At 44.0% G+C, this 25,312-nt stretch overlaps 1 protein-coding gene across 1 annotated transcript in view; it reads left to right on the top strand.

The window, feature by feature from the left end:
* The first annotated feature begins 1,402 nt into the window (after nt 1–1,402).
* CDH5 (cadherin 5) overlaps nt 1,403–25,312 on the top strand; it is a 29,839-nt gene continuing 5,929 nt past the window's right edge. The window contains exons 1-8 of the mRNA XM_056500617.1: nt 1,403–1,638; nt 18,219–18,421; nt 20,540–20,828; nt 20,917–21,033; nt 21,698–21,862; nt 22,247–22,434; nt 24,099–24,352; nt 24,932–25,074. Coding sequence (XP_056356592.1) covers nt 18,233–18,421; nt 20,540–20,828; nt 20,917–21,033; nt 21,698–21,862; nt 22,247–22,434; nt 24,099–24,352; nt 24,932–25,074 — 1,345 coding nt within the window. The 5' untranslated portion in view covers nt 1,403–1,638; nt 18,219–18,232. The remainder of the gene's footprint in view (nt 1,639–18,218; nt 18,422–20,539; nt 20,829–20,916; nt 21,034–21,697; nt 21,863–22,246; nt 22,435–24,098; nt 24,353–24,931; nt 25,075–25,312) is intronic.

The raw sequence follows: 25,312 nt of genomic DNA, 5'->3' as shown, positions 1-25,312 counted from the left end.
CGAGCTCTGAAGCAGAGGATTTGAAAAGGCCTTAGAAACTTTCTCACTTCTTGCCTTGAACTTTTTGGGGGAGATGAAGCAGATCAGATAATAGGAAGGTAATTTAGCAGGCAGTGGAACAGAGCTGGACAGCCTCAGCCTGTGGCCTCAGGGCACACAGGGAGCCCTGGGGTCTCCTCTTTTCCTCTGACTCCCTCCCCTTCTGCTTTCTGAATGTCACCCTCAGCCTCAGCCCACATGGGGACATCATGGGAACAAAGGGCTGGAAATGCAGCAGGAGCCACTTGCAAGGGTAAATCCTGTCTGGGCACCTTATCTGCTGTGGGCACCAGATTATCAGGGAGCTGCATGCTGACCAGAGAGCTGCACTCCCCTGGAAACCCCTATCAGCATCTCCCTGCTCCTCTCCCAGCAGGAGCTCATCTAACATCTCACTTTCCTGCAAGGAAACTGGACTCTGAGCTCCTTACACAAGACTTTGAAAAATGCCTCCTTTTTTTTTAATAATTAACGTAACAAATTCCTTCAGAAGCCATTCATCTTCACTGCTGTACACTGTAAAAATGTGAAGCAATCTGACCAACCTCAGCCTTTGGCAAGGCAGGAAATCAATGCCACCACCTGTGCTGGACTGCCATGACAAATAGGGGCAAGAGAGTATTTAACTGTGGAATAATATTAAAAATTTAATTCAATAATTAAAATTATTAAAGTCTTGCTTAAGATACATTGAACATTTGCCTACATTTATTGTAAGTCGTTTCTAAGACTGTGTTTTGAGTAAGCCCTGGACGTCTCAGTTTTCTTCTGCATTATTTAGTGAAAAAAATCCTTTCATTTGTAGTGCACAATGCCAAGAGCTACACCCTTTTGTTTAGTTTAACACTGAAGCTTCCTCTTCTGTGTGCCCTGAGTGGTCTCCAGATTTAGAACTCACCAAAATCAAGATGCTATGAACATTTTCTCCTTTTGAAAGGCCTACCTACACTGCCTTGCTCCTCGGGTCTTCACTTTACCTGTGAAAAACACCATGAAATTTCATCTCTACACCCTGCACTGGCAGAGCTAAGCAGGAACCCAGTCTCACTAACAGTCTCTACCTTTTTGGTTTCCAGATATAAAAATTCTTATAGATAGGACACTTCCAAACTGCTTTGAAAATCTTGTTTGTGCAAAGCAGGCATAGCCTGTGCTGATCAAGTGTCAGACACCAAAAGTTCCTCTCAGATATTTGCTAGCTCCTGAAACTCTCTCTAAAACAACACCAAATAACTGGTGTTTCTCTCAGAGCCAGTTTCCTTTTATTCAGTTCCCTCATTAGAGTTCAGCAACAAATAAGTAGATAGAGCAATAACAAGGCTAAGTTTATCTTGTTTCCTCCACTCCCTCTTCGCACTGTATTACTAAAACTTGGAACAATAACAGGATGCCGGGATGCAGGATGGGAAAAGGCTGACTCCCAGCTGGAAAACCTTGGAGGCTGGGGAGCTGAACACTCCCAGTATTGCTTCACAAAAAGAGAAGTGGATTTTTCTATTTGGTCTTAATTTTTTTGTATTCTGCTTAACATTTTGGGATCCTGTTGGTTGAGTTTGCCTGATTTGGTCCCAGACCGAAGCTCCGCCACCTCGGACTCGGGTAAGAGAGAAATGTTATTGTCTGTCCTTCAGCCATGAGGTTCATTCCAAAGGGTTTGTTACCTCCACCCAAATTATTTTCTAATGTCTTCAACAATTTAACAAATGCCAACAAATGGGCCATGAATTTATACATACCCACCAAATCCTTTGTGCCTTACACTGGTGGTACCCACACCAAGTTGAGTACAAACAGCAGAGCTGTTTACAATTGTCACTGGAAGAAGAAAATCTCTGGTTTCATTGGGCTATACCATAATAATCCTAGCTTGTTTTTAAGAAAAGAGACATTTATTTATTTATTTATTTATTTATTTATTGCTTTGTAATGTTAAGGTTGTGCTGTCAATGTTCACTGATAATGGAAGAGAGGGGGAGGCTGTGCTGCTAGCTGCACCTGTAAAACCTTCAGGAGGGGATTTCACTCCTGGTGTCACAGGTGCAGCTCCAGGACTGTTTGCAGTGAGCAGGGGTGCTCTGGGCTGTGATTTGATGGAAATGTTTTATTGAAGTGGGGGTGGATTGGGGTCTGTCTTTGAGGTGGGTGGCTTTCCTGTGCCCAGGACCAAGAGGTGACCATGGTGTGCACTGGCCAGCTCTGGCATATCTGTTTACAGCTGAGAGGGGAGTTTATACAAACTCAGGTCAGTGACTGGATCTCCTAACTCCCAAGCTGAAGGTGTCCCAGGTACTTTAGCACCCTAACTCTGGAGTGCCAGGTTTTACAGACCCTGCTCTAAAAGACCAGCAATTCCTATTCCAGAGGTTTCTTGATCTCAATGGCTCAAAAAGACCCTTTTTTTTTTTTTTTTCTGATGAGTTATTTTATGAGCAGTGGCTTGACACAAAAAGTTGGTTGCAAAGGCTTTTATCTTGTCCTAGAGCCAGTGGAGCAGGTCCCTGAACTAACAAGCTCCCTGTACAGCTTGCAGAGACAAAGCATTTATGCATAAGAGATGAACTGATAGTGGTTTTTCTGCAAGAAATCTATTCTGCAATAGTGGGACTGTCAGTGTGCACAGCACCTCACTGTGCTGGCTGTCACACAGTAATAAAGATAAAGGAAGGAAAGAAATGCAAAGAAAAAAAAAGATATGGAAGAAGATGAATTTCTGTGAGAAAATCTCTTGCATTCTTAGCTCCCCAAAACATTCCAAGTTGGCTGTTTCTGCAGTTAACAAAGGTATAGTTAATCAATGTGTCCCTGCCTCCTGTGAATATAAATCATTAGATCAGCATTTGTAAAAGCACACAGTATTATAGATGTTCATGCAGGAAAATATGTTAGACAAAAGCAAAGATGCTCCAATGATTTACAAAAGCTTCTCATCTTAGGTTAATTTGTGCCTGGTGACAACAACCCATATACCAGAAAAAAAATCATAGAAATGCTGACTTGAAATTTATCTCTGGTATCTCCAGGAGGTACTTTTAATCCTTAAATAAAGGGTGACCCACGGGACAAAAGGACACAGGATGCATTTAACATAGCAAAGCCTTAGAATTGTACATTATACTAGAGAGAAGAATGTCAAGTTACAAGCAATAAAACAAACTAATTGAAAGCAAAGGATAAACTCAATTAAAAAATCATTCCTGCTTTGCCCACAAAGCCACAAACCTGGGTTATTTTTCAACCACAGCTGCACTGCAATGCAACAGCAAGCATTTCCCAAAGCCTTGCTCTTTAACAGAAGACCATAAACTGTTCTTTAAACATTTTTAAAACAAGTGCTAACACTGAAATTGTGTCCTGGAAGAGGAGCCTGTCCCTGAGCAGTGTGCTCAGGCTGGATGGGGGCAGAGGCAGCTGGGGCAGGGCAGAGTTAACAGCTCTGCTGCCAGCTTTGCTTCACATCCTGCCTCTGCTGAGGAAAACTGCTCTGAAAACAGGATAGAGCTAAAAATCACAGGGCATCCTTCACAAACTGCTCTGGATTACAGCACTTGTGGAACAAAGGACTTCACTTCCCAGCCAGAAATCTATTACTTCAATTAATATTTCAAATTCAACATAGAAAATCTTTAGTAAAATTCTCTTTTCTTGTCTGAGTATGTGTCTACAGAAATTTAGGCTTAAATCAGGCCAGAAAACACTATATGTTTTCTAAAAGTGCAGAGGCTCACAGAATCAAGATAACTGATTCTTTCTGGCAGCTGAGCTATCTGTGAAGAATCTTCATTGCATTTTCATCATCATTCCAGGGTTTGCTCAGGTTCTGCAGTTTAATTCAGAGGTTCTAATGTTAGTGCCAGGAAGAAAAGAAGAGGTTCCCTTTGGGAGAAATTTGTTGGGCATGAAACTACCTCGGTGTCTTTTTTTTTTTTTTTTTTTTTTTTTTAACAAATGGGTTTCCCTTGTTATCCTTGTGAGTTTACAAACCAAAAACCCCTCAAAGTTTGGCACTGGTGTGCGTGGTTTTCCCTCCTGCCCTGGGCACAGCAGACAGGGATTATTTGTGCAGACTGGGGGTTTGCTAGGACAGGGAGGTGCCCAGCTCACAGTCAGCAGAGCAGTCCCCACTCAGGCAGAGCTGGACAACAGAGCTGGCACTCCTTTGACCCCTGAGAAGAGGTTTTTGGATCCCCCTGTGGGCATCCCTTCAGGGCTGTGTTCCCCCAAGGGCCATGCAGGTGTAGCAAACACAGAACACAAGCACCCAGTGTCACTGTGCTGGCCAGGAGCTGTGCAGTGGGGAACTTCCAGGGGTCCAGAGCCTGTGTCCTGCCCAGGACTGAGCCCTGCAGAGCCAGGGTCCCAGCAGGCAATGCTGGCAATAAACCTGTGCAAAATGAAGGCTTGGTTTACAAACCAAGCCCCAGCAGTTCAGGTGAGCTGGAAGTTCCCTGTCCAGCCACCCAGGAGAGCTCAGGCAGCCCCACTCCCACCCTGGGAGCCCCTTCCCAGCTCCAGGACCCACCAGGTCCTGCTGGCTCCCTGCACACACCCTCCACCAGACCAGGATTCCTGCCCAGTGCCAGCCCAGGTTTCCCATGGCAGTCTCAGACCCCTCATTCCATAAAGCCATTTATTCCCAGTGCAGGAGCACAGAGCAGCCCCAGCTGGAGCCTCCCAGGAGGGATCCCAGCCAAGGAGCCCCTGGGCTTTTATCCCTCACAGCCAAGGGTGCCAAAGCCTGGCTCTCCCTCCTGAGCCACGTCCCTGGCTGTGCCACAGCTCCCTGTGCCCTTTGCTGTGCACAGAGCCCCTTTCCTGGGGCTCCAGCCACCCCCAGGGTTAAACCTGAGCTGCCCCAGAGACCTGCACAGAATGAATTCCTCATCACAGCACACCACTCCTGAATTCTGCAGTGAGGCTGCCCTCAGAACATGAAACATTAATAAAAAATTGGGAACAACCTGTTTGCAGTTCTCCAGTGCAGGAATACAAATTAGCCCCTTTCATTTGATTTCCACTCATCTGCATCTGAATTTCAGATCTGTCAATAAGAATGGAACTGGCTGCATTTTGAACACAAGCTTTTGCTGAATGTGTTAAGTAAGTTCTCTCATCTCCTGAAATGGAAGATGTTTGTGCCATGGGGCTGATCTGTGCATTTGCTGCTGGGCAGGCAGGGAGATTTGCACCTCCCAGGTGCCAATTAGGACATTCTCAGCACCTGGGGCAGCTCAAGACCTGGGATTTCCAGGGCTGGCAAAGACAGGAGAAGGGCACAAGGGCAACTTATCCATCCATTAGCACTGCCTACACTTCAGTTTTGGTGCTCTGAGAATACCCCTGTAAAGTACTTCCATAAACCAGAAAGAGTGAAGAGGTGAACAGACACTCTGGAAGACTTTTGGACTTTTCTCCAGACAAGTATTTTTGTGTGAGACAGAGAGGAAAATATCTTACAATAGATGAGCAGCTGCATGTGAAAGTTTTATAAAGTATTATCCACAAAAGTCCAAAACTTAGAGTGAAAAATGACTGATATTTTAGAGAAAGGCAAGCATGGTTCCTGGACAAACTAGGGAAATTGCACAGGTACCTCCCCAAAGAGCAGCAGAGAGAAAAGAGTGTTGTTCTGCCCCAGCATTGCTACCTGAAATGGAAGGACTTACAGAGCACCATCGTAGTTAGAGGAAAACAAAAAGGCAAAAATGTTTTAAATTCCTCATTTTCAAAACTCAAAGAGTCACTTTTATTGTCCCAGCTGTCACCAAGACCCTTCTGTTCCTGCACAATTTCCCCAGCACCCTCTGCCACAACTTGAGGTGACAGAGGCCTCTGTTTCTGTCACACATCCTGTTAAAAGCCAGCAGTGACACATCTGGCTCTGTCCCCACTGCAGTCACTCATTTCTCTGCACCCTCCATCTCCCAGAGCCACCCTCAGCACCTGGGGTGGTGCCCCTGACCCTGGCAGAGCCCAGGTGGGAAATGCAGCACGGGGACCCTGGGCTCATTGTGCAGGGCAGTGGGAAGGGAAACTCCTCTTCCACCTGGGGATGCACTGAATTCCTTCTCCTGCCTTTGTCCACATGTCCAAGCAATGCTCTGGTAGCAGCAGTCTTCCTTTTCCCCTTCCTTTTCAATGCCATCTGCTGAGTTTGTGCTCTGGGAATCCTCACAGGAGGAGCACAAACCTGCCTTAAGCATTTGGCCTGAGGAGCCCGAGGGCTGCTGTCCTGAGGATGGTAGGAAATCCTGCCATTGATGGGAATGGTTCCTGTGATGGGCTCAGCTCCCTCAGCACATCCCCACTGGCACTGAGCTTTAGGTTTGTGCCACAGTCCCTCCCTCTACCTCCAGCCCCAGACCTGAGCTCAGAAGAGATTTCCTGTATCTTTCTGGCTTTTGCTGCCATTGTCTTTCAGATATAAATTATCTGTCTGCAAGAGAACCAGTTCACTCATGGCTTGATGATCTTAAAGGCCTTTTCCAGCTTTAACAATTCTGTGATTTACTTTAGGATTAGGCCAAGCAATCAATATTAATAATAATGTGTCAGAGTTTTCAACACCTCCTCGAGGAACCCAAGGCTACCATGAATTAGTGTATATTGGCTGTTTGCTCAGTGCTGTTAATTTAGGGGTTTAGGCTCTCATTAAAGCATAAACAATGATTGCACATTTTAGTACCATTCAGATGGTCAGTGCACTTCAGACACTTCCCCAGCACACAAATTAAGAAGGGAGGGCAGAAAGCAGAGAGCAGGAGAGCTGGGATGCTTTTTGCAGTGGGTCCATGTTACAAAGACAGAAATGTGAACTCGACAGGGCCAGAACCATCACAGAGCTCCATCCTCTGTAGCACCAGTTAGCAAACACCTTTGCTTTCTACCCTGGATCTGCCAGCAGCAGCTCTGGTAAAAGTTTAGGATTAGAACAATCCTGAATTACTGAGCTGCACTTGGATATGACCTCAGTCCCGAACAGGAAGGAAGGGACACATTTCTCAGTGGAATATATTTTGTCATTTCCCTGCTGTGAAGTGATGAGCTGCATCACCTGCCAAATGTGGACTGACCTGCAGCTTCTTCAGATGAAGAGAAAGGGTTTATTCCCACCAGAAAGGGATGTTCACTGCCTGTGATTAAAACGTGAGCTGTGGCAGAAATAAATGTTCCACTTACAAAGTCTCTGAAGAGAAAAAAAAAGTTCCACTGCAGCTTAAGAAATATCTTTGTTAAATCACAACCACTCCCACATAGAAACAAATTCATACAGAAGAGTCACATAACTTACAAGAGCTTTCCTCACCTTTTTAAGCTTCCCTGTGTCAGAGTCCTGTATTTTCAGGCTCTCCAGCTTTCCTTTATCAGAGCATTAGAGTGGAAATGTGCTCCCCTAGTTTTATTTTGATTTAAAGATGGAATTTTCCTGACAAGAGCTAAGATGTAGCTAAAACTATTGAGAAACTCATTGTAAATTCACAAGAGCAGTAATAATATCATTTGCATCAACTCACAACACATGGAGATAATACAATGGAAGTGTTCCAGGAAAGGACTGTAACTCTAGGGATGGACATAAAAGGTCTTAAAGTTAATTAAAGTCTACAAGTCTTGTTGGATAAGGGCAGGAAATAGAGAAGAATGAACTGACATTTGAATGAGACATTCTAAAAAGGGAGAAAAATACAGAGCACTAACAAAACCTATCCAGACACACCCTGTTTTTTTAGCCTCTTGCCCAGACAGAAAACAAGAGATTTATGTATAAGTGCATGCTTTCTTTATCTGCCACAGCATTAATTTTCAGAGGAAATACTAATGCATTCAGTTACCCCAGAGAATACCCTGGACAAAGGAATGAGCACACACAGCCAGCTAGGCAGGGTTTCTCTGCTGCAGATTTCTGTTGGTGCAGTAAATACCAATTACAGTGACCTGGGCATGGTGCTTGTGCTCCACACAGATACTTTTGCTCCTGAGCTTTCGTTAAAGAAAAACATGGAGGGAAAAAAATCTTATCTGCTGTAAACACAGCACACATTGTACTTTTTAAAAAATCATCTTTATTGCAAATGGTTCCTCAAAGGAGAGGGACTTTTCCTTAATGAGGGGGGCTCAGCTGGAGCTCTGTGCTAGGAGGCCTCTCTGATATTAAGGATTTATGTGGAAGCACAGGGGAATGGGGAAAGCTCTTCAATACATTATTCTTATACACACCTTGTATTCTTTCAGCTTGGCCAAGCCCTGAAACACCCAGTGGCAGCTTCAGCCAAGCTCTGCAGAGCTGAGCTAAGCAGGGGAAGCACCAACACAGACCCAGTCTGAATGGTGCACACAATTTACTGTAGGGAGCAAAGCTTCTGCCCAGAGAGCTGGAGAAATCTTTTCAGTGATCACAAACACCTCCAAGATGCCCAAACGATTCCACTTCCACACTGGAATGAGCAGATAATTTTTGGAGTATTCTCTTGTCCTCCTGCTCCCCAAAAATCAAACAGCATCAGAGTGTGGGGGGTGCTGGGGATGAGGGGAGCTCCTGCACCTTTCTCTGTCCCACTGAGCCCCCTCAGTTTGGGGTAAGCAAAAGGAAATTGGCTCAGAGGGAAGCAAGAAAAAAAGCTGGATCGACAGCCAGGTAAATATGTCAGTGAGACTGAGAGCCCCTTCCCAGGGGAGTACCCCAGATCATCCCTGAGATTTGCTTTTGGATACAAGGAAGGGAATAAGTTCTTTGCCTGTCTGCAACGCTGGCATTTCATCACTATTTTCAGCATCTGTCTTTATCAATAATTAATCCAGATGGGAGGTATCCTCCTCTTTATCTTGGACAAGGAATTCAGAGGGGGAAATGGCTGCAGCTCCAAACTATGCATGCAGGGTTATCCCACCCATCTTATCAGCTCACTTCAGAGCAGAAGGGCTGCACTGAACCCAGAGTTAACCCCCAGAATGGCTCTGGCTTCAACAGCATTTGACAACTGTCACCACAAGACGTGTGGCCAAGAGCAAATTGTCTGTCATTTGATTGTTTGTTTCACCCCTGCAACATCTGCAAAGTAAATAAATCATACCAGTCATAGGTGTTGTGGGATTTCTGATCTTAATAAATGGAATGCTCTAAGCCAGAGAGCAGAGAATCTGTGTGACAGTGATGATGAGGTGAGAATATTCTGTTCCAACCCCCAAACTCTGCCTGTGGGTTTGAGCACATTCCCTAAGCACCAGAACACCCCTGCTCCTCACCCAGCCCTCACAAACCTGCTCCCAGGGACCACAGCACAGTTGTCACCTTAAACTCCATGGGATCCATGCTGTCAACAACTAAGGGAAAGCCAAAATTTTCTGTTTATGATAATTTTTTATTTGCTGTGAAACAAAACCAAAAATCGGTTTAATAATTTAACCACAATGAGCTTCAAAATATTTCAGCAGCTGTGTTTATACTTGGCACTGTGCTCAAGCACATTTTACCCCTCATTTTATTCTGGACTGACATATTTGTAGGTGAAGTAAAAGGCTTTATGCATGGAAAGACTGGACAGTATCACTTATTTAAACCAACAATGAGCTCATCACCAATCTGATGAGGAGAAAGTCCATATATGCTGTCACTGCTCATTTTAATGGCTTCAAAGCATTGCTTTACCTCCCTCACATCTGTCAGCCACAGCAAACAACCCTCAGTTCCAGAGTACAGTCATTTCAACAACAGAAGTCATTCAAGAATTATTAATTTAGCTAGTCCAAAAATAGTCCTTCCTTAAGGTCCATGAACAGTCCAGAACTGTCCAGTCCAGTCCAGTCCAGTCCAGTAACATTCCCATCTATTTAATTTGCTTCTAAATTACCAGATTTACAAGAAAGAAACTCAGATAAAAACCACATTATTACAGATTGACAGGAAAATGATTTGATTAAAAATGAGAATAGGAATCAAAGCCTGTGCACATGCTCTGGAGGAGCAGCCCCTCTGGGGTGGCTCATTTTCCTGGGTAAGATTTTTGGCATGACACAGAAACATAAGTCCTAGATTTTCTCAACCAACATGGAATTTGCACACTTTTTTACAGACTTTCCAGGTCTTCTTTTATTAGATCATGAAAGGGATTCATTTCCACAAGCAGAAGGGTTTCAGATTCCCAGACATTTATCTGAGGATATCTCCATATTTAAATTAACACTATCCACAAATGCTGCAGGACCAAAATAACACAGGATAACCAGGCACAGTCTATCAACCCATCTCTCCCAAATCTTCCCAGGAAAAGAGATTCTTTGAGGTTTGCTTGAATTCTAACAGAAGGCAAATTCAGAGCTGATTCTGAGCTGTGCAGAGTCATACAAAGGGAAATCAAGATCTAAGCCAAACAAATGTGTATTTGTGGACAGGAAATTGAATCTGAACCTGCACCAGAAACACATATTCAATCAATAATTTCATCCATTCTTTATCAGATACAAGTCAGGTAAGAGCATAGACAGCACCCTCCAAACTGCAAATATGTTTCTGAAAGTTTTTAGAAAAACTTGTTGGGAGAACATTAACTAGAAATTGAGAGAAACCAGCAGAGGTTAAAAATTCTTCCACCTTTGAGGTTTTGGGCCTTGGTGCTTCACTGTCTGACAGGACTCTCTCAACTCAATCACATTTATCAGCAAGGAACAAAATGGATCTTGCTTCCTCACTCATTCTATTTACAACCAAAATCTTCTTGGACCATGCATTTCTGATTTTCAGCTCACACTCTGCCTTCTCTCAGGATTCCCTGCAGCACTTTAAACCAGCAGGTCACTCAATAAAATGCAAGCAGGGGTCTCAGCATCTCTGGGAGGACCCTTGGGCAGATTCATTTTTGCTGCTGACCCATCTTTAGAGCACAAGTTGTCACTCACTAGCTTGGAGAGTGACTTTGCTGCTAGAAAAAGGAAAAGGAAAAGGAAAAGAAAAAGAAAAAGAAAAAGAAAAAGAAAAAGAAAAAGAAAAAGAAAAAGAAAAAGAAAAAGAAAAAGAAAAAGAAAAAGAAAAAGAAAAAGAAAAAGAAAAAGAAAAAGAAAAAGAAAAAGAAAAAGAAAAAGAAAAAGAGGAAAGAAACCACCAAACCAGGTCTTGTCTCCCCCATTTTCTTCCCAGATAACACAAAGACTTAGAGCACAATTTGGCTGCCTGCTTCCCACCAAGGCTATAAACCTTTGTGTACAAAGCAAGTATTTGCAGGTTTTTTACAGCCAAATTTCTTAATTTCCAAAAGAAAAATCTGTCCTAGCTGAGGACTCCATCCACCCACGAGATGAAGTTGTATTTTGCATCATCCAGGAGAAAATTTCTGGTGAGATGAATAGACAGGGAAAAACAATCATTAATAAATTTCCCCCAGACCTACCAGAAACTTGAAGCTCAAATCACAAAGCTATTTCAGATCAGAATTAACTCTCCTTTTCCCTGGAAAGAAAATCAGAGGTGCTGAATTATGTGCTCACCCGTGTTTACACACTGCTGCAGCATCAACACCAAGAACTGAGCAGCACCAGAGGCAGCAGGAGTGCTCACAGCACTGTATTTCTAAAGTAGCAAGTTTAAGATATTGCTGAAGTGTCTGTTCATTCAAAGCTACTATCCCAAGTAGAAAATGTCATTTTTCAATCAGTTTTCAGGCAGGCATTTGCACTCCAGATTGTTTAGTCATCAGTGGAAATCACTTCCCACATGCATAAAATGGAGACAAAGGACAACCTAAAATCCAGCCCCAGGTAGTCAGGCACGAGGCCTGATTAAATCAGCTCAGTAGTCAGGACAGGAACCAGCAGCAGAGTGTTCTCAGGAAAGGCTTGTTCTGGTCTCTGTGCCTTGCTGGGGACATGTGACAGGCACAGAGAAACACTGAGTTCTGCCCCGCCACAGATCACATCCGAAAATGAAAAAAGAAATTATTCCTCTGAGTCAAAAGTTGCACGATGTCCTCAGCCAGCTGTTCCCAGGGTCACTAAGGTTTGGGGACCTCCCCAGTTCCTGTTGTCACTGGGTGCCCTCAGCTCCTGTCCCACAGGAGCCCCGGCAGGAGCACAGAGGGGATCGGGAGCACAGGTAACAGCAGAGCTGGGACAGAGCTGGGGATGGAGCTGGGGACAGAGCTGGGACAGAGCTGGGATAGAGCTGGGGATGGAGCTGGGGACAGAGCTGGGACAGAGCAGGGATAGAGCTGGGGACAGAGCTGGGACAGAGCTGGGACAGAGCTGGGGATGGAGCTGGGGATAGAGCTGGGACACAGCTGGGACAGAGCTGGGGATAGAGCTGGGACACAGCTGGGATAGAGCTGGGACACAGCTGGGACAGAGCAGGGAAACAGCTGGGACACAGCTGGGGATAGAGCTGGGACACAGCTGGGACAGAGCTGGGACAGAGCTGGGGATGGAGCTGGGACAGAGCAGGGAAACAGCTGGGACACAGCTGGGGATAGAGCTGGGACACAGCTGGGACAGAGCAGGGAAACAGCTGGGACACAGCTGGGGATAGAGCTGGGACACAGCTGGGACAGAGCAGGGAAACAGCTGGGACAGAGCTGGGATAGAGCTGGGGACACAGCTGGGACAGAGCTGGGACACAGCTGGGGATGGAGCTGGGGATAGAGCTGGGACACAGCTGGGACAGAGCTGGGACAGAGCTGGGACAGAGGTGGGGATGGAGCTGGGGACAGAGCTGGGGATAGAGCTGGGACACAGCTGGGGATAGAGCTGGGACACAGCTGGGACAGAGCTGGGACAGAGCTGGGGATAGAGCTGGGGATAGAGCTGGGACACAGCTGGGGATAGAGCTGGGACACAGCTGGGACAGAGCTGGGGATAGAGCTGGGGACAGAGCTGGGGATAGAGCTGGGGATAGAGCTGGGACACAGCTGGGGATAGAGCTGGGACACAGCTGGGACAGAGCTGGGACAGAGCTGGGGATAGAGCTGGGGATAGAGCTGGGACACAGCTGGGGATAGAGCTGGGACACAGCTGGGACAGAGCTGGGACAGAGCTGGGGATAGAGCTGGGGATAGAGCTGGGACACAGCTGGGGATAGAGCTGGGACACAGCTGGGACAGAGCTGGGATAGAGCTGGGGATAGAGCTGGGACACACCTGAGGACACAGCTGGGACACAGCTGGGGACAGAGCTGGGAACACAACTGGGACACAGGGAGGGACAGAGCTGGGACACACCTGGGGACAGAGCTGGGACACACCTGGGGACAGAGCTGGGACACAGATGGGACACTGCTAGGGACAGAGCTGGGACATGCTTGGGGACACAGCTGGGGACAGAGCTGGGCACACCTCCTGCTCCTCCCTTGGGTGCTGGGCACAGCCATGGGCACCAGTTTTGGGCTGAGGGAACTGGGGACAGCAAAACCTGAAGCGTTGTCACTCCTGGCCCTGGTCCCTGTCAGGACACCACAACCACATCTCAGCCCCTTCTGGAAAGGATAATGCTTTTTATCTGCCTGCAGTTACAAGGAGGAGCTTTATCAGACACGAGGAGCTTTGTCAGTCTGGGTTTGCACAGCCCTTCATGGCCCCTGGAAGGCAGTGTTAAGGATTGCTAAGGCTCTTTGCTTTTAATAATGTTCTGCCTGCTCACCAAAACTACAGCACTGCAAAGGAGAAAGATAATTTATCACCCTCCTGTGTTTGATGTGTTAACTTTCTGTTCCTTAGGGCTTGCTGCATTCACACGTTTACATTTGGTCTTACCCATCCTACAGATGAGAAATTAATGTTAAAATGGGTTCTGTATGGCCAGGCTGGTCAGAGTCATTCTGCTCCCTGAGACCAGGTCAGGTTCTGCTCTCTGTGTCTGCCATGGTTTCATTGAGCACAGCAATTTTGGAGGTGTTTAGATAGCGTATCAAAGTATATTTTTTCCATCTGAAAAATAATTTTTCAGTGCTGTCTACTCCAAGAAGAACTAATTTTTTTGCATGGGGTTTTTAATTTCATTTACATCATTCAGATTCCAGTAAGAGAAAATAATCCTTTATTTCCAGCCTTTCTCACAATCAATTGTGAAAATTATCTCAACAACATGGACACAACCCTTTTAAAATGTGTTGGGTTTTCCACTTTTAGCAAATTTCTGTCTCAGGATATTCATTATCATCACTCTACCACTATTTGGGCTTTTCTGGATGCTGAAAAATTCTCAAATATGAGCATAAGGTTTTAGTATGATCAACAAGGAAAATACATCACTTCAGAGGCAACTGTCCCTCATTTCCTAAAATCTCTATGCAGAAATCTGGTTTAACTTCTGTTTAACATACAAGTACAGAACAAATTTCTTTGCCAACTAAACTAACCTTGCATAAGCATTAATACTCACTTTTAGAGTTAGAAGTAAACTCGGTGAGAGGCAAGTACCAGAAAAAAAAGCAACAACCAAAAACCACAAATGTTCATAAGAATATTTCATCCTATGTGGTTTCATTACATGGAGACTGTATTTATAACAGCTGTTCATCACCTTAACAGTTGATTACTTGCCAAAACAACCTGTAAAATGCAAACTTTTAATTAGTACAGTATTGTCTGTATCGCCACCCGACATTTTTTAATAATTACTCCCAGTCTGGAAGAAGAAACTGCACTATATGAGTCATGTGTCACATAAATCACTTTGAATACCAGATTTTCTCAGTTAACTGTCTATAGTACCCTGCAGACCAAGAGTTATTTGCTAAAATAATTCAACCCATAAAATGAATAATATGGGTGGGAGAGCCCATCATTTCCTGGAAGAAAATTTAAGAGCAAAGTAAGAAACTCAACTGCTTGAATAAACCATTCCCTGCTAACTTTCAGGAACATTTATGGTCCCTGATTAGATTAAAAGAAGCTGGAAGTGTTGGGCTAATCAGCCAGGGACAGAGGGATAAGTGGGGCTGTGTAGGGCAGTGCAGAGGGACTGGAGGAGCATCCAGATCCATCTGCATTCCCAAGCTGTCCCCACCTTTTTTGTGTTTCCAAAAGGGATTTTAAAGTTTGGTGGGGTTTTTTTTTAAATGATTGTTTGACTTGTGGGAGAATGAGGGATGCTAAAGGTGTGGTGTATACTCTAATTCATCAGAATGCCTTGAGCCTTTGGGCTGTGCAGGCTGGTTTATTGTTTGGTTTGATTTTTGAGAAATTCCCGTGGAATTACATTATGGTGTGTAACTGGTCAAACGGAAGATTGATGGGCATGGACATGATGTCTGAGGGGTGTCATGAACCTGGAAAAATCTGTGCTGCACCTGCTTGTTTTGTCTTCCAGGTTAATTTCAGGGTGGTGGGTGCCTCAGTGACCCCTATTAAAAATCCACTTCTATTTAACTACACACCTGTGACTTTAACTCCATCACTCAAATTTGGGAGCTTCTCCAAGGCCTCAGGTCACAAGCAGTGTTCTCCAGGGGTTCACTGCCTGAAAGCACAGAAAGCCCAAAAATCCCAGATTTCTGGATCCAACACCTACCTGTTAATAATCCCCTGTTATTCCTCAGAATTCTTGCTTCTGGCTCCACGGGAATGCACTCTCCTGCTCAGGCATGGGAATGTTCCCTTGTGCTGCTGCCTCTGGCACTTTGGGTCAGAGCTGCTGGGAAGGAAGACTGTCATGGCCAGAAAAGGGAGCATTTAGTACAGCTTGTCAAGGGAAAGTGTCCTTCCCACCAGGACAGAGCCCCCATCCCACCCTGCTCTGTGTGTGCTGCCAGGGAGGGGAATTCCTGAGTATCGTGAGGAACCAGTGACTGACTCGCAGCAAAGGCTGGAAAATGTGCATGGGGACATGGGGACATGTCCCCAGGGTCAGCCTGTCCTACAGGGCAAGGCATCTCCCATGTCCCTGGAGAAGAGAGAGCAAAGAGCTCCAGTGTGCACCATCATTTTCCCAAAATGAGCAGCTTGAAAGACATGGACACTGCTGAAGGCTTGTGGGGAACCTAATCTGCTTTTTTCCCAGGTTGTTGTCTTTTCTCAGCTCCAGCCTAAATCTTTCCCAGGCTGGGAATCTTTCTCAGAGACAAAACAAGGAAAGGTAGAAAGAAAACACAGATAGACACCTGGTGTTGACCCTCATCAAACACCCCATGATGTTTTGCACAAAGCATGTTTTCAAAGAGGTGTTGCCTTCTTGGACCAATGAGTCTTTTCTACTTTGTTTTGCACAATCTATCTGATATAAATGCCATGGCTTTTCAATAAATCACTCCTTCCTGCTGCTTGGAAGAGGAGTCCTTTTGCTGTATTCTTTTGCTGTTTCTGAGCCTCATAGCAACAGAAAGACACCAAAGGTGAAGCAGAAATCAGTTTTTGCAAGAGGCTCTCCCACCCCAGTCTGTGTTTGAGCTGTGTTGAGAGCCAAGGATCTCCAAACTCCTGCCCAAGGAATTCACTTCCCAGGGAGGTTGGACAGGTATTAACAAGGAATCCATTAATCAGGAGCTAAAGGAACTGAAGCCTCCTTAAAATCTGCAAACACAAAGATGGACATGCTGAGTGAAAGGGGTAGATAAAGTTTCAGCTGAAATGCTCATGTGTGTAAATAAATTCAGTCAGCACTTTCTGTTTTAAAACTTCCAAGCAGCAGCTCAGCACTACAGGAGAGCCCCACTCAGCACAGGAAGGAGAGGAAAAGTCTCTTTAAACACTTCAGTCTGTTCTTTGGCAAAACCACAGCCTGTGCTGCTCGGCATTGCCCAGTGGCTTCCTTTGGTTATCATGTTTTGTGGTTTCATGGATAAAGGTCAGACTTATGCAATCACAGCAGAACCATATCACTGCCTTCCAGTTTCCAGCTGTAAAATATTCATCTACACAAGTGAAGTATAGAAAAACAACTAAATCATACTCATTTTTCTAAATATATTCAAAGTCAAGCTAAGGGCGTAGAATAGAAAAAACTAGCTAAATCAAAAGGCTTTGTTTGAATCCAGAATTATCAAACACAGCCTGTCTATCAAAAAGCAACTTCAAAGGCACCTTATTCGGTCACTTCCTACACACCACAAAGGAGGAACATTCCTCAGTTTTTGTACAACAATGTGGGAGAGAGAAAAGTACAGCAAAGCAACATTTCATGGTAAATAAAATCGTTTTTACTGACATTGATGCTGCACCATGGGATAACATCGATTGCCTGGTTACCAAAGAGTAATTTTGGAAACGTCTCAGCACCTTCCTGACGAAAATATTAATTTAATCTCGCATCTAGCAGCCTGTGTCATGTCAACTCCTCATCACAATTAGCAGGTTTATTTTTGATGTGCATGCTGACAGCTCCTGAAAGCTAATGGAAAGTCATTTATGTGCAATTTAAAGTCTGATTACTTGAGTGTTAAAGTTCCCTGACAGTCCTTTATATTGGGAGCGGGAAATTTAGTAAGAAAATTAATCAGCTTTGATACATTAAAATAACTCCTCAGATATGAAAGTCAGGCCTAAAGTTTGCTAATATTAACACAGGATGCAAAAATATGGTTTCACCTGAAAATCATTTCACAAATTATCATTTTGTAGATGTTAAAGTCTGGGAACAGGAGATAAAGGAACTTTATGTGGGTCTCCAAAAGCTTCAGAAGACAAGGAGTTGAATCAATAGATGAGCCCTTAAAGAAAAATAATTTGCTGTATTATACTTGGAATTGATTGAAAATTTCACACAAATAACTTTTTCCACCAAAAAAAAAACACTCATATTTTATTCTCAATCAATATTTTGCATAGCAAATTATTGACTCCAGCATATTTTGTGTTGGGGCATGTCAAAACACTGCATTTGGGTTTGTCAAGCCTGAACATTCCATTCCAAGTGGAGCTAAGCTCAGCTGTGGTGCCAGGCTGCCCTGGCCCTGTGCAGAACAGGGACCTCGGCTCTGAATCTGCTCCTCAGAGCAAGGGCAGCCACTCAGGGGGATGTGCCTCTTGTACCAGCACTCAAAACCCACTTTTTATTTAACTGAAACACTTTGTGGTGTTGTTTTCTTACAGTTTACATCCAGCTAAAACTATTTCATAGAAAGAAGAAACCTTCACATTTTGATGCTGAGGCAATGAAAAGAAACAAAGAGATCAAATTTCCCTATGGAAAGAGTGTCCATTGTACTTCTACATGTGCCCCCTCTGCTGAATCTGATTCTGTTGTTATTTTTATTTTTGCATTTCTAGGCTACAGATAGAAGATGGGCCACCTTATTCTACTTTTCTCGTTGTTCTTGGCTCCAGTATTTGCTGATGGAGGAAGTCAGAAACCAACCCAAAACCTTTGTTCAAATGATGTCAGCCACAAACGCCAGAAGAGAGACTGGATATGGAACCAAATGCACATCAAAGAAGAGATTGATACACCTTTGCCACACCATGTTGGCAAGGTAAGCAGCAACCTGTGAGCAGTGACTAAAAACAGCAAATGAGGATCTTGAAAAACAATATTTGTTTGCAGTCTAGGCAGGAGAAATGGAAAGGAAATAGAAATGGGACTTAATACCCACATATTAACATGTTAAAATCTTCAAAACATGGGCAAAGTGTAAATGAAGAACAGTGCTAAAGGAATTTTAATTCCTTTGAATACAAATGAATGTAAGGGAATAGCAGTGAGGAGATTCCAAATGCAGGAACAGCCACATTCCCTGCAGGTGCATGGCTAGGAAGGTGTCTGGTGCCTGATGCATGTCAGGATTCTTCTGGCAGCACGAGATTCTTTCTGAAACCTCAGAGATCAGCAAATAAAAATATCTGTATTCAAAAACACAGTTTACATCTCTCAGCTTGTACACCAAACACGAGTGCTATGTTTTGAAATACTGTTACACAATCAGAAATAATGTTGCACAAAGCGAAAGCAGATAATTTTTAAAAATACTAGCAAGCATTGACCTGCTTGCAAACTCATTTTCCTCAGGACAGTGCCCATAAAAGCCTATTATGAACTGCATATTGCCCAGGGAAAGCTCTCCAGTGCAGTCTTTGAAGGGATGCACTGTGACACTTGGCAGATAAATGCAGCTGAGCCTTTCCCTGCCCTGGACAGCTCTCACATCTGTCAGGGCTGGCTCTGCAAAATCCAGCACAGAGTCCTCTCAGCTACCACGGGGCATCTCTGCTTCATTTCAGACCCATCCAGCCCAGACTGAGCAGCAGCCTCTGTTGCTGGAGCTGTCCTGAGCAAGAGTCATTCCCTTTGTCCAGCTCTGGGATGTTTCAGCAGCGCAATCCCCAGTGGCTCCTGCAGCACTGAGCCCTGGATAAACCCTTCAAAGACAGGCCCAGCAGCAGCAAGGCAGGGCTGAGGAACGTGCTGGCACATTTGGATTTTATCTTGCACCATCTCAGTGCTTTCCTTTGTGCTCATCCTCAGCACCAGAAAAGGCATTCTGAGAAGTTTATGCTTTTTATGCTGAACAGGTACATTAAAATTGAAGAAGAAAGCATCTTTGAGACAAGGTGGGGTTATTTCTCATGTGGCATCTCCAGAGTTGTGAACTGCTCTCCAGCAGTCTCAGCAGCCAGCAGCATGACTAAGGAATGAGGGGTGGAAATATTAAAGACACATTTCAAAAGAGAAAACAAATGTTTAGATGTTAAATGTTTCAAACAATGCTCAACAGTAAATGACAGCTACAGGATAAATCAAATCCTGAACACCCAACAGGTGACATTTATGATAACATCAGTAAGAAAAGGCTGGAAAATCTTGGTCAAATCCAGCAATTTATCATAATTAGCTGGCTGAAATAAGAATGCTGATATAGTGCATGGAAAATTGTGGTTTAAACCTTCTAGCAGTGACCCTGTATGTGTGAGGGTATAGAAGGGGAAGCATCATTGCATTAACTGCAGATCAAGTAGTGTGCAAAAGCATTTAGAATTGAATTAAATTATATTTTAAAACTGATTAATGCTAATTCCTCCCATCACATCCCTTTTTCACTTAACCTTATATTTACCTTATAACCTTACCATATAACCTTAAATTTTAAAATCTATGGGGTGGAAATGTCACCTTCCTGTCATAGGATGAGCCTGAAGACTGCCTATTAGAGGATTGCATGTGACTGAGCACAAGAAAGCTGTCAGCTATGGAATTCTGCTAAATGCTAAGGAACAGAGGCTAATGCTGAATAATGGCAGGAGCTGTGAATATAGATTTCCTCCTGTAATCCTATGAAACTGAGCAAAAACCCCTGGTAGGCAGCAGAAAGTTGCAAACAAGAGTAACTCAAACTGAATAGTGGCTTGTGTTATTTCAGACACAACTAATTAATTATTTGTAAGTGTTGACTGCATGGACAATTTAAACCTTTAGCAAACACGAGGTATGATTTAGATAAAGCCTTGCTCTGTGTAAGCAGGTTCCAGAGTGGGTGAAGTGCCATCCTGAAAGCCCAGCTGCTGGCTCCCAGTGTGGTGAGGAATTCCTGACTGTGTGAATCCTCTGGGAGAGCCAGACCCCACCTTTACCTCTCTGAATTACACTTTCCCTCCAGATCACATCCAGTGTGAGGAACAGCAACGCCAAGTACATCATCAAGGGTGAATATGCCAACACCATCTTCAAGGTGGAGGAGACCAGCGGGGACGTCTACGCCTTCGAGAGGCTGGACAGGGAGAAGAAGGCAGAGTATGAGCTGACAGCCCTCATCATTGACAGGACCAACAACAGGTCCCTGGAGCAGCCCTCCAAGTTCATCATCAAGGTGTATGACATCAACGACAACGCCCCTGTGTTTGTGCAGAAGGTGTTCAATGGCTCCGTCCCAGAGATGTCCCCCGTGGGTATGTCCTCTGTCACTCACTCACTCATGGCTGCCATCCAAAAGCACAATTATTTATATTAATAAGCACCTTGGAAATCCTTCCCTAGGAACCTCAGTCACCAAAGTGACAGCTGTGGATGCTGATGACCCCACAGTGTCAGGTCATGCCACGGTGACCTACGAAGTCACCACAGGAAGTGAATATTTCACCATTGATGACTCTGGTAAGTCAGGCACACAAATGTCCTTACACTTCGCCCATACCCTACCCTTCAAAGAAAACACAGTTTTAAGACTTTTTTCATTCTGGAAAAGAGGATTAATCATTCAAAAATATCATTTTAAATATTAATTAGAAAGGTTTTTCATTCGCACTCCACAATGCTACTGCCTGCATCTGGAAACGAGCTAATAAAATCAGGATATCTGCTGCCAAGAACAAAATTAAAAGATAAAAAGTCATTTTTTTCCCACTTATGGAAAGACTGACCAGGAGCTGAGTTCCTGTTCCAGTGACCAGACAGGAAAAGGGAATACACAGGTTCTGAAGCAGCATTCAGTAATCAATAATTGTTTGCTTTCCTAAACTTTCTAGCTTGAATTTTGCCCAGTTTTAAAACCAATGTCAGTATCTCTTGTAACCACACTAGTCTGCTAGAGCAAAGAACACAGGTAAAGAGGTCAAAGATCCATTAAAAGGAATATTCTGCACAAACTCTCACAAATATTCCATCCTGCAGAAAAATTTCTAACATTTCTTGAAAAATACCACTGTAAAATTGGTACTTAAAGCTGAATGTGTGGAGATAAAAAAAAAAAGACAAAAATTTGCTGTCAAAAGTGAAGAGATGTTGGACATGCTGCAAAATCTATATTATTTTTTCACAGGTGTGATTTACACAAAGGAGCCCAATCTAGACAGAGAGACCAAGTCAACGTATGAGATTGTTGTTCGAGCCAAGGATGCTCCGGGTTTCTCTGGGGATTCCAGCACGGCCACAGTGATCATCACCTTGTCTGACATCAATGACAACTTCCCAGTGTTCAAGCACTGTGAGTGCCACACAGCCTCTGAGCCACCCTGAGACCAAGGGCTGACACAAGCATGGGTTCTGCTCACAGTCCAGCACAATCCAGCTTTCCTCAAAAATGGCCAAAAGAACTTTTCAGAAGCTCTTCTGTGTTTCAGCCAGAGCCACTTTTCCTGGGCAATGCACACCTAGAGCAGAAAACAAAAAATCAGTATTAATTTCATCCTTTTGCTAAAGATCTTGTCAATTTGGGTTATTATTTCTACCTTTACATGTCTTAGAGATACACAATGCTAGATTTGTAATGAAATATTTTTATGTGCATCTGTCAAGGAAGAACAGTTTTAAGTAATTTCTAACTTCCATGTACATGCTCCTTATGTATTTTTCTTTTTTTTTTTAACAGCATCATTTCACTTTAAAGTTCCTGAAAACATTTCAGTAGGAGGAGAAGTTGGCAGAGTCAAAGTAGAAGATATCGATGAACCACAGCACAGAAATACAAGATACAGCTTTATCCAAGGAGAATTCAGGGACACCTTTGACATTGTAGCAAATCCATACACAAATGAAGGAATCTTTAGGCCAAAGAAGGTACTTTCCCCTGTAACAAAGATGATTATTGTGGTTTTCCATGTGTAGCAAGTGATTTTTTTGGTTTAGGGCTAGTAGCAGGAAAAAATGGAAACTCACAGAAGTCAGCATGAAATACATTGATCCTGAACACCAGCTCTCCAAGCTCTGAGAGAAGAGCTGGTGATTTCTAGTCCTGTTCAACCTCCAGACCTGAAGCACTCCAGAATCACTGCAGAGTGCAGTGGGGGCTGTGTCAGATATTCAGGTTACACACTTTGGGCTCCTCTCTAACTTCAAGTGGTTGGGTGCTTCAAAGAGGCAGTGACTTAGGAGCTGAACCAACTGGTCAAGTCAAATAATCCTTTCCTTCTGCAGCCACATGAAACCAAAGCAGAAAATGTGAACAAGTCCACATGACCTCTTTCCTAAAAGTCTCTTTGCAGTTTGCTATTTGCTCCGATCTGAGCCACCTCTCCCTTACTTTCCTCAAGGTGTTTTCAGAGCTTCCCCACTAATTTCTTATAAATCTTTAAGACTCTCCAAAGCCTTTATTAGGGTCTGTTCTTTGTTTTTTTTTAAATTCTCAAATCCACTTGATTTGTACCAAGGGACTGCTGCAGAGCATTGCCAAACCAAGACTTCATTGATTTCATTGATTTGCTGTTAAAAAAAGAGAGGAGAGAGGACTATAAACCAGCTCCTGTAATCCTCAGATTGACAGGAATGTGTTTTTCCCTTCCAAATATTCTTCCTGTAACTGCTAAGACTAGAAATGTCACTAAGAAGAGAAAACTTCCAGGAAAAAAGTACCAAAGATTTCCAGACTGGCAATAAAATCCTTGGTCACGCTGGGTATGAGCAGCTCTCCTTCTCCTGGTGCAGCTCTTCCCCAGCTTCCCAGGAGATGGGGAATGCAGAGCCTGCCCCGAGGAGGAGCAGTCACAGACCCCACACACACTCCCTGAGGGATTTGGAACCAGCTTCTGCTCAACAAGCTGTGGGCAAAGTACACCCCCTTAGTTTGCAATGTGATTTTGGCCATGCACGTGCTGTAATTTTAAATACACAGCCATGTGAGATAAAATGTCAGCTGCTGGATAAGCCCCATCACTTCCCTTTGCAACGTCAACCAAAGAGAAAAACAAGAGTCACCATAACTGCTGTGTACCTCAGTGTCTTTAGAATCTCAGGTGTAGAACAAAGGGAGCTTTGGAAGGAGCACTTCTTACTGCCCGAGCTCCTGGCCTTCCTCCCATTGTGTGATTCCTTGTAGAGTCTCAGGCAAGTGGAAAAACACGGAAGAGGATGTCATTTATCACTAAATGCCCCAGCTGTCATCCAGTGCAGATCTGCAATCTGCCTTGAGTGCCTTCAGAACACAAAGCCAAGAGGAGAATCTCTTCCCCAGCCTTTGAGGGACAGGAGCTAACCAAGTTTTGGTAGTTACAGCATTATAAAAAGAAATTTATTTAACCAAAAGACTGTTGTTTTGCTGAACTTAAACTGCTGGATAAATCTGTTCCACACCAGAGGTAGTTTGAGCCATGCTATGATAGAGAAGTTCAGCTGGGAAATGTTCTCCCATGGGTCCAGCCAGGATAAAATCTGCACGGAGAGCCAATGGAAAGTTTGTTTAGACATCACCAGTGGAAGAATATCTGTAATTCTCTTCTCTTTTTTAGCCCCTGGACTTTGAAACAGTGTCAGAGTACAGGTTTAGCATCGAGGCCACAGACCCCACAGTCAACCTCCGGCACTTCAAGCCCGGCAACCCCCGGAGCATCTCCACAGTCACCATCGAGGTCACCGACGTGGATGAGCCTCCTGTCTTCACCAGACTCCCATATGAATTTAAAGTGAGGGAAAACCATGCAGAAGTAAAAACACTTGGTTCAGTTCATGCAGAGGACCCCGACGCAGCTAAACGGAAAATCAGGTAGGACAACGCCAGCTTTAGCAACTCTATTTAAAAGTGCAGAATCCACTAATAGTGCCAAGAATTTGACAAAGAATCCAGACTTTGGCCCTATTTTTTTAGAATCTGCATGCCAAACAAAACAAAACAAAAAAATCCAATTTAATTTTTCCAGCACTGCAGCCATGGATATACACGCTCACCAAAAGCTGAACATAAATTTCACTTACCCATGTAATTACCACATGGACTTACTGATAAAACATATGCACATTTAGGGAAAAAAAATATCAACTTGGATATTTTTAAATAGTTATAATTATTGTTGTACTTTTTATTGTAAGAGGTCTCTCAAGCTTGTGCTTAGAGAAGAAAATAGACTTCTGAAGGGCAAAGTACAATAATCTGGAAACTCCTCCGACAGATGTATTTCACTCTCACAGCTTGCATAGTTTTAGGGCAACATTCTCAGCCCTCCTGGTCAAGATATTAATGTAATTTGTCACACAAGAACTCTATGACCTCTCTCTGAGAAGAAATTAAGTGAAACACAGCATTACCAGCCTTGCACTGACATATCTTATTTTAAACAAAAAACAGATATATTCAGGTAAGAGCAAGTCCTAGTGGAGACTACGTCAGGGTATCCAAAAATGGAGTTATTCAGCTTCCCAAGCCTCTGGACAGAGAATTCAGCTCCTCATACAACATCACTGTGGCAGCTCTGGAGATCCTTGAAGATGGTAAGTGGCACCCATTTCCCAGTTCAAAAGCAATCCAGGTACAGCTTTCCAACAGGGTTAATGAAAAGGAAAGGCACAACCTGACAGCCTGTTCCTACTGAGTTAGGAATGAAAGGAGTGCTTCAAGGTTTGCATCCTCATCTTCCCAATCAAACAAGTCCCTACAAATAGCTCAGAGATCATTTTAAGCCTTGGGCCCTGGCTTTGCTCAGGAGTGGGGCAGGCCAGTCCCAATTTG

The sequence above is a fragment of the Oenanthe melanoleuca genome, chromosome 11 (genome assembly GCF_029582105.1).
Source record: "Oenanthe melanoleuca isolate GR-GAL-2019-014 chromosome 11, OMel1.0, whole genome shotgun sequence".
Lineage (NCBI taxonomy): Eukaryota > Metazoa > Chordata > Aves > Passeriformes > Muscicapidae > Oenanthe > Oenanthe melanoleuca.
This window is presented reverse-complemented; position numbering and strand designations above follow the sequence as displayed.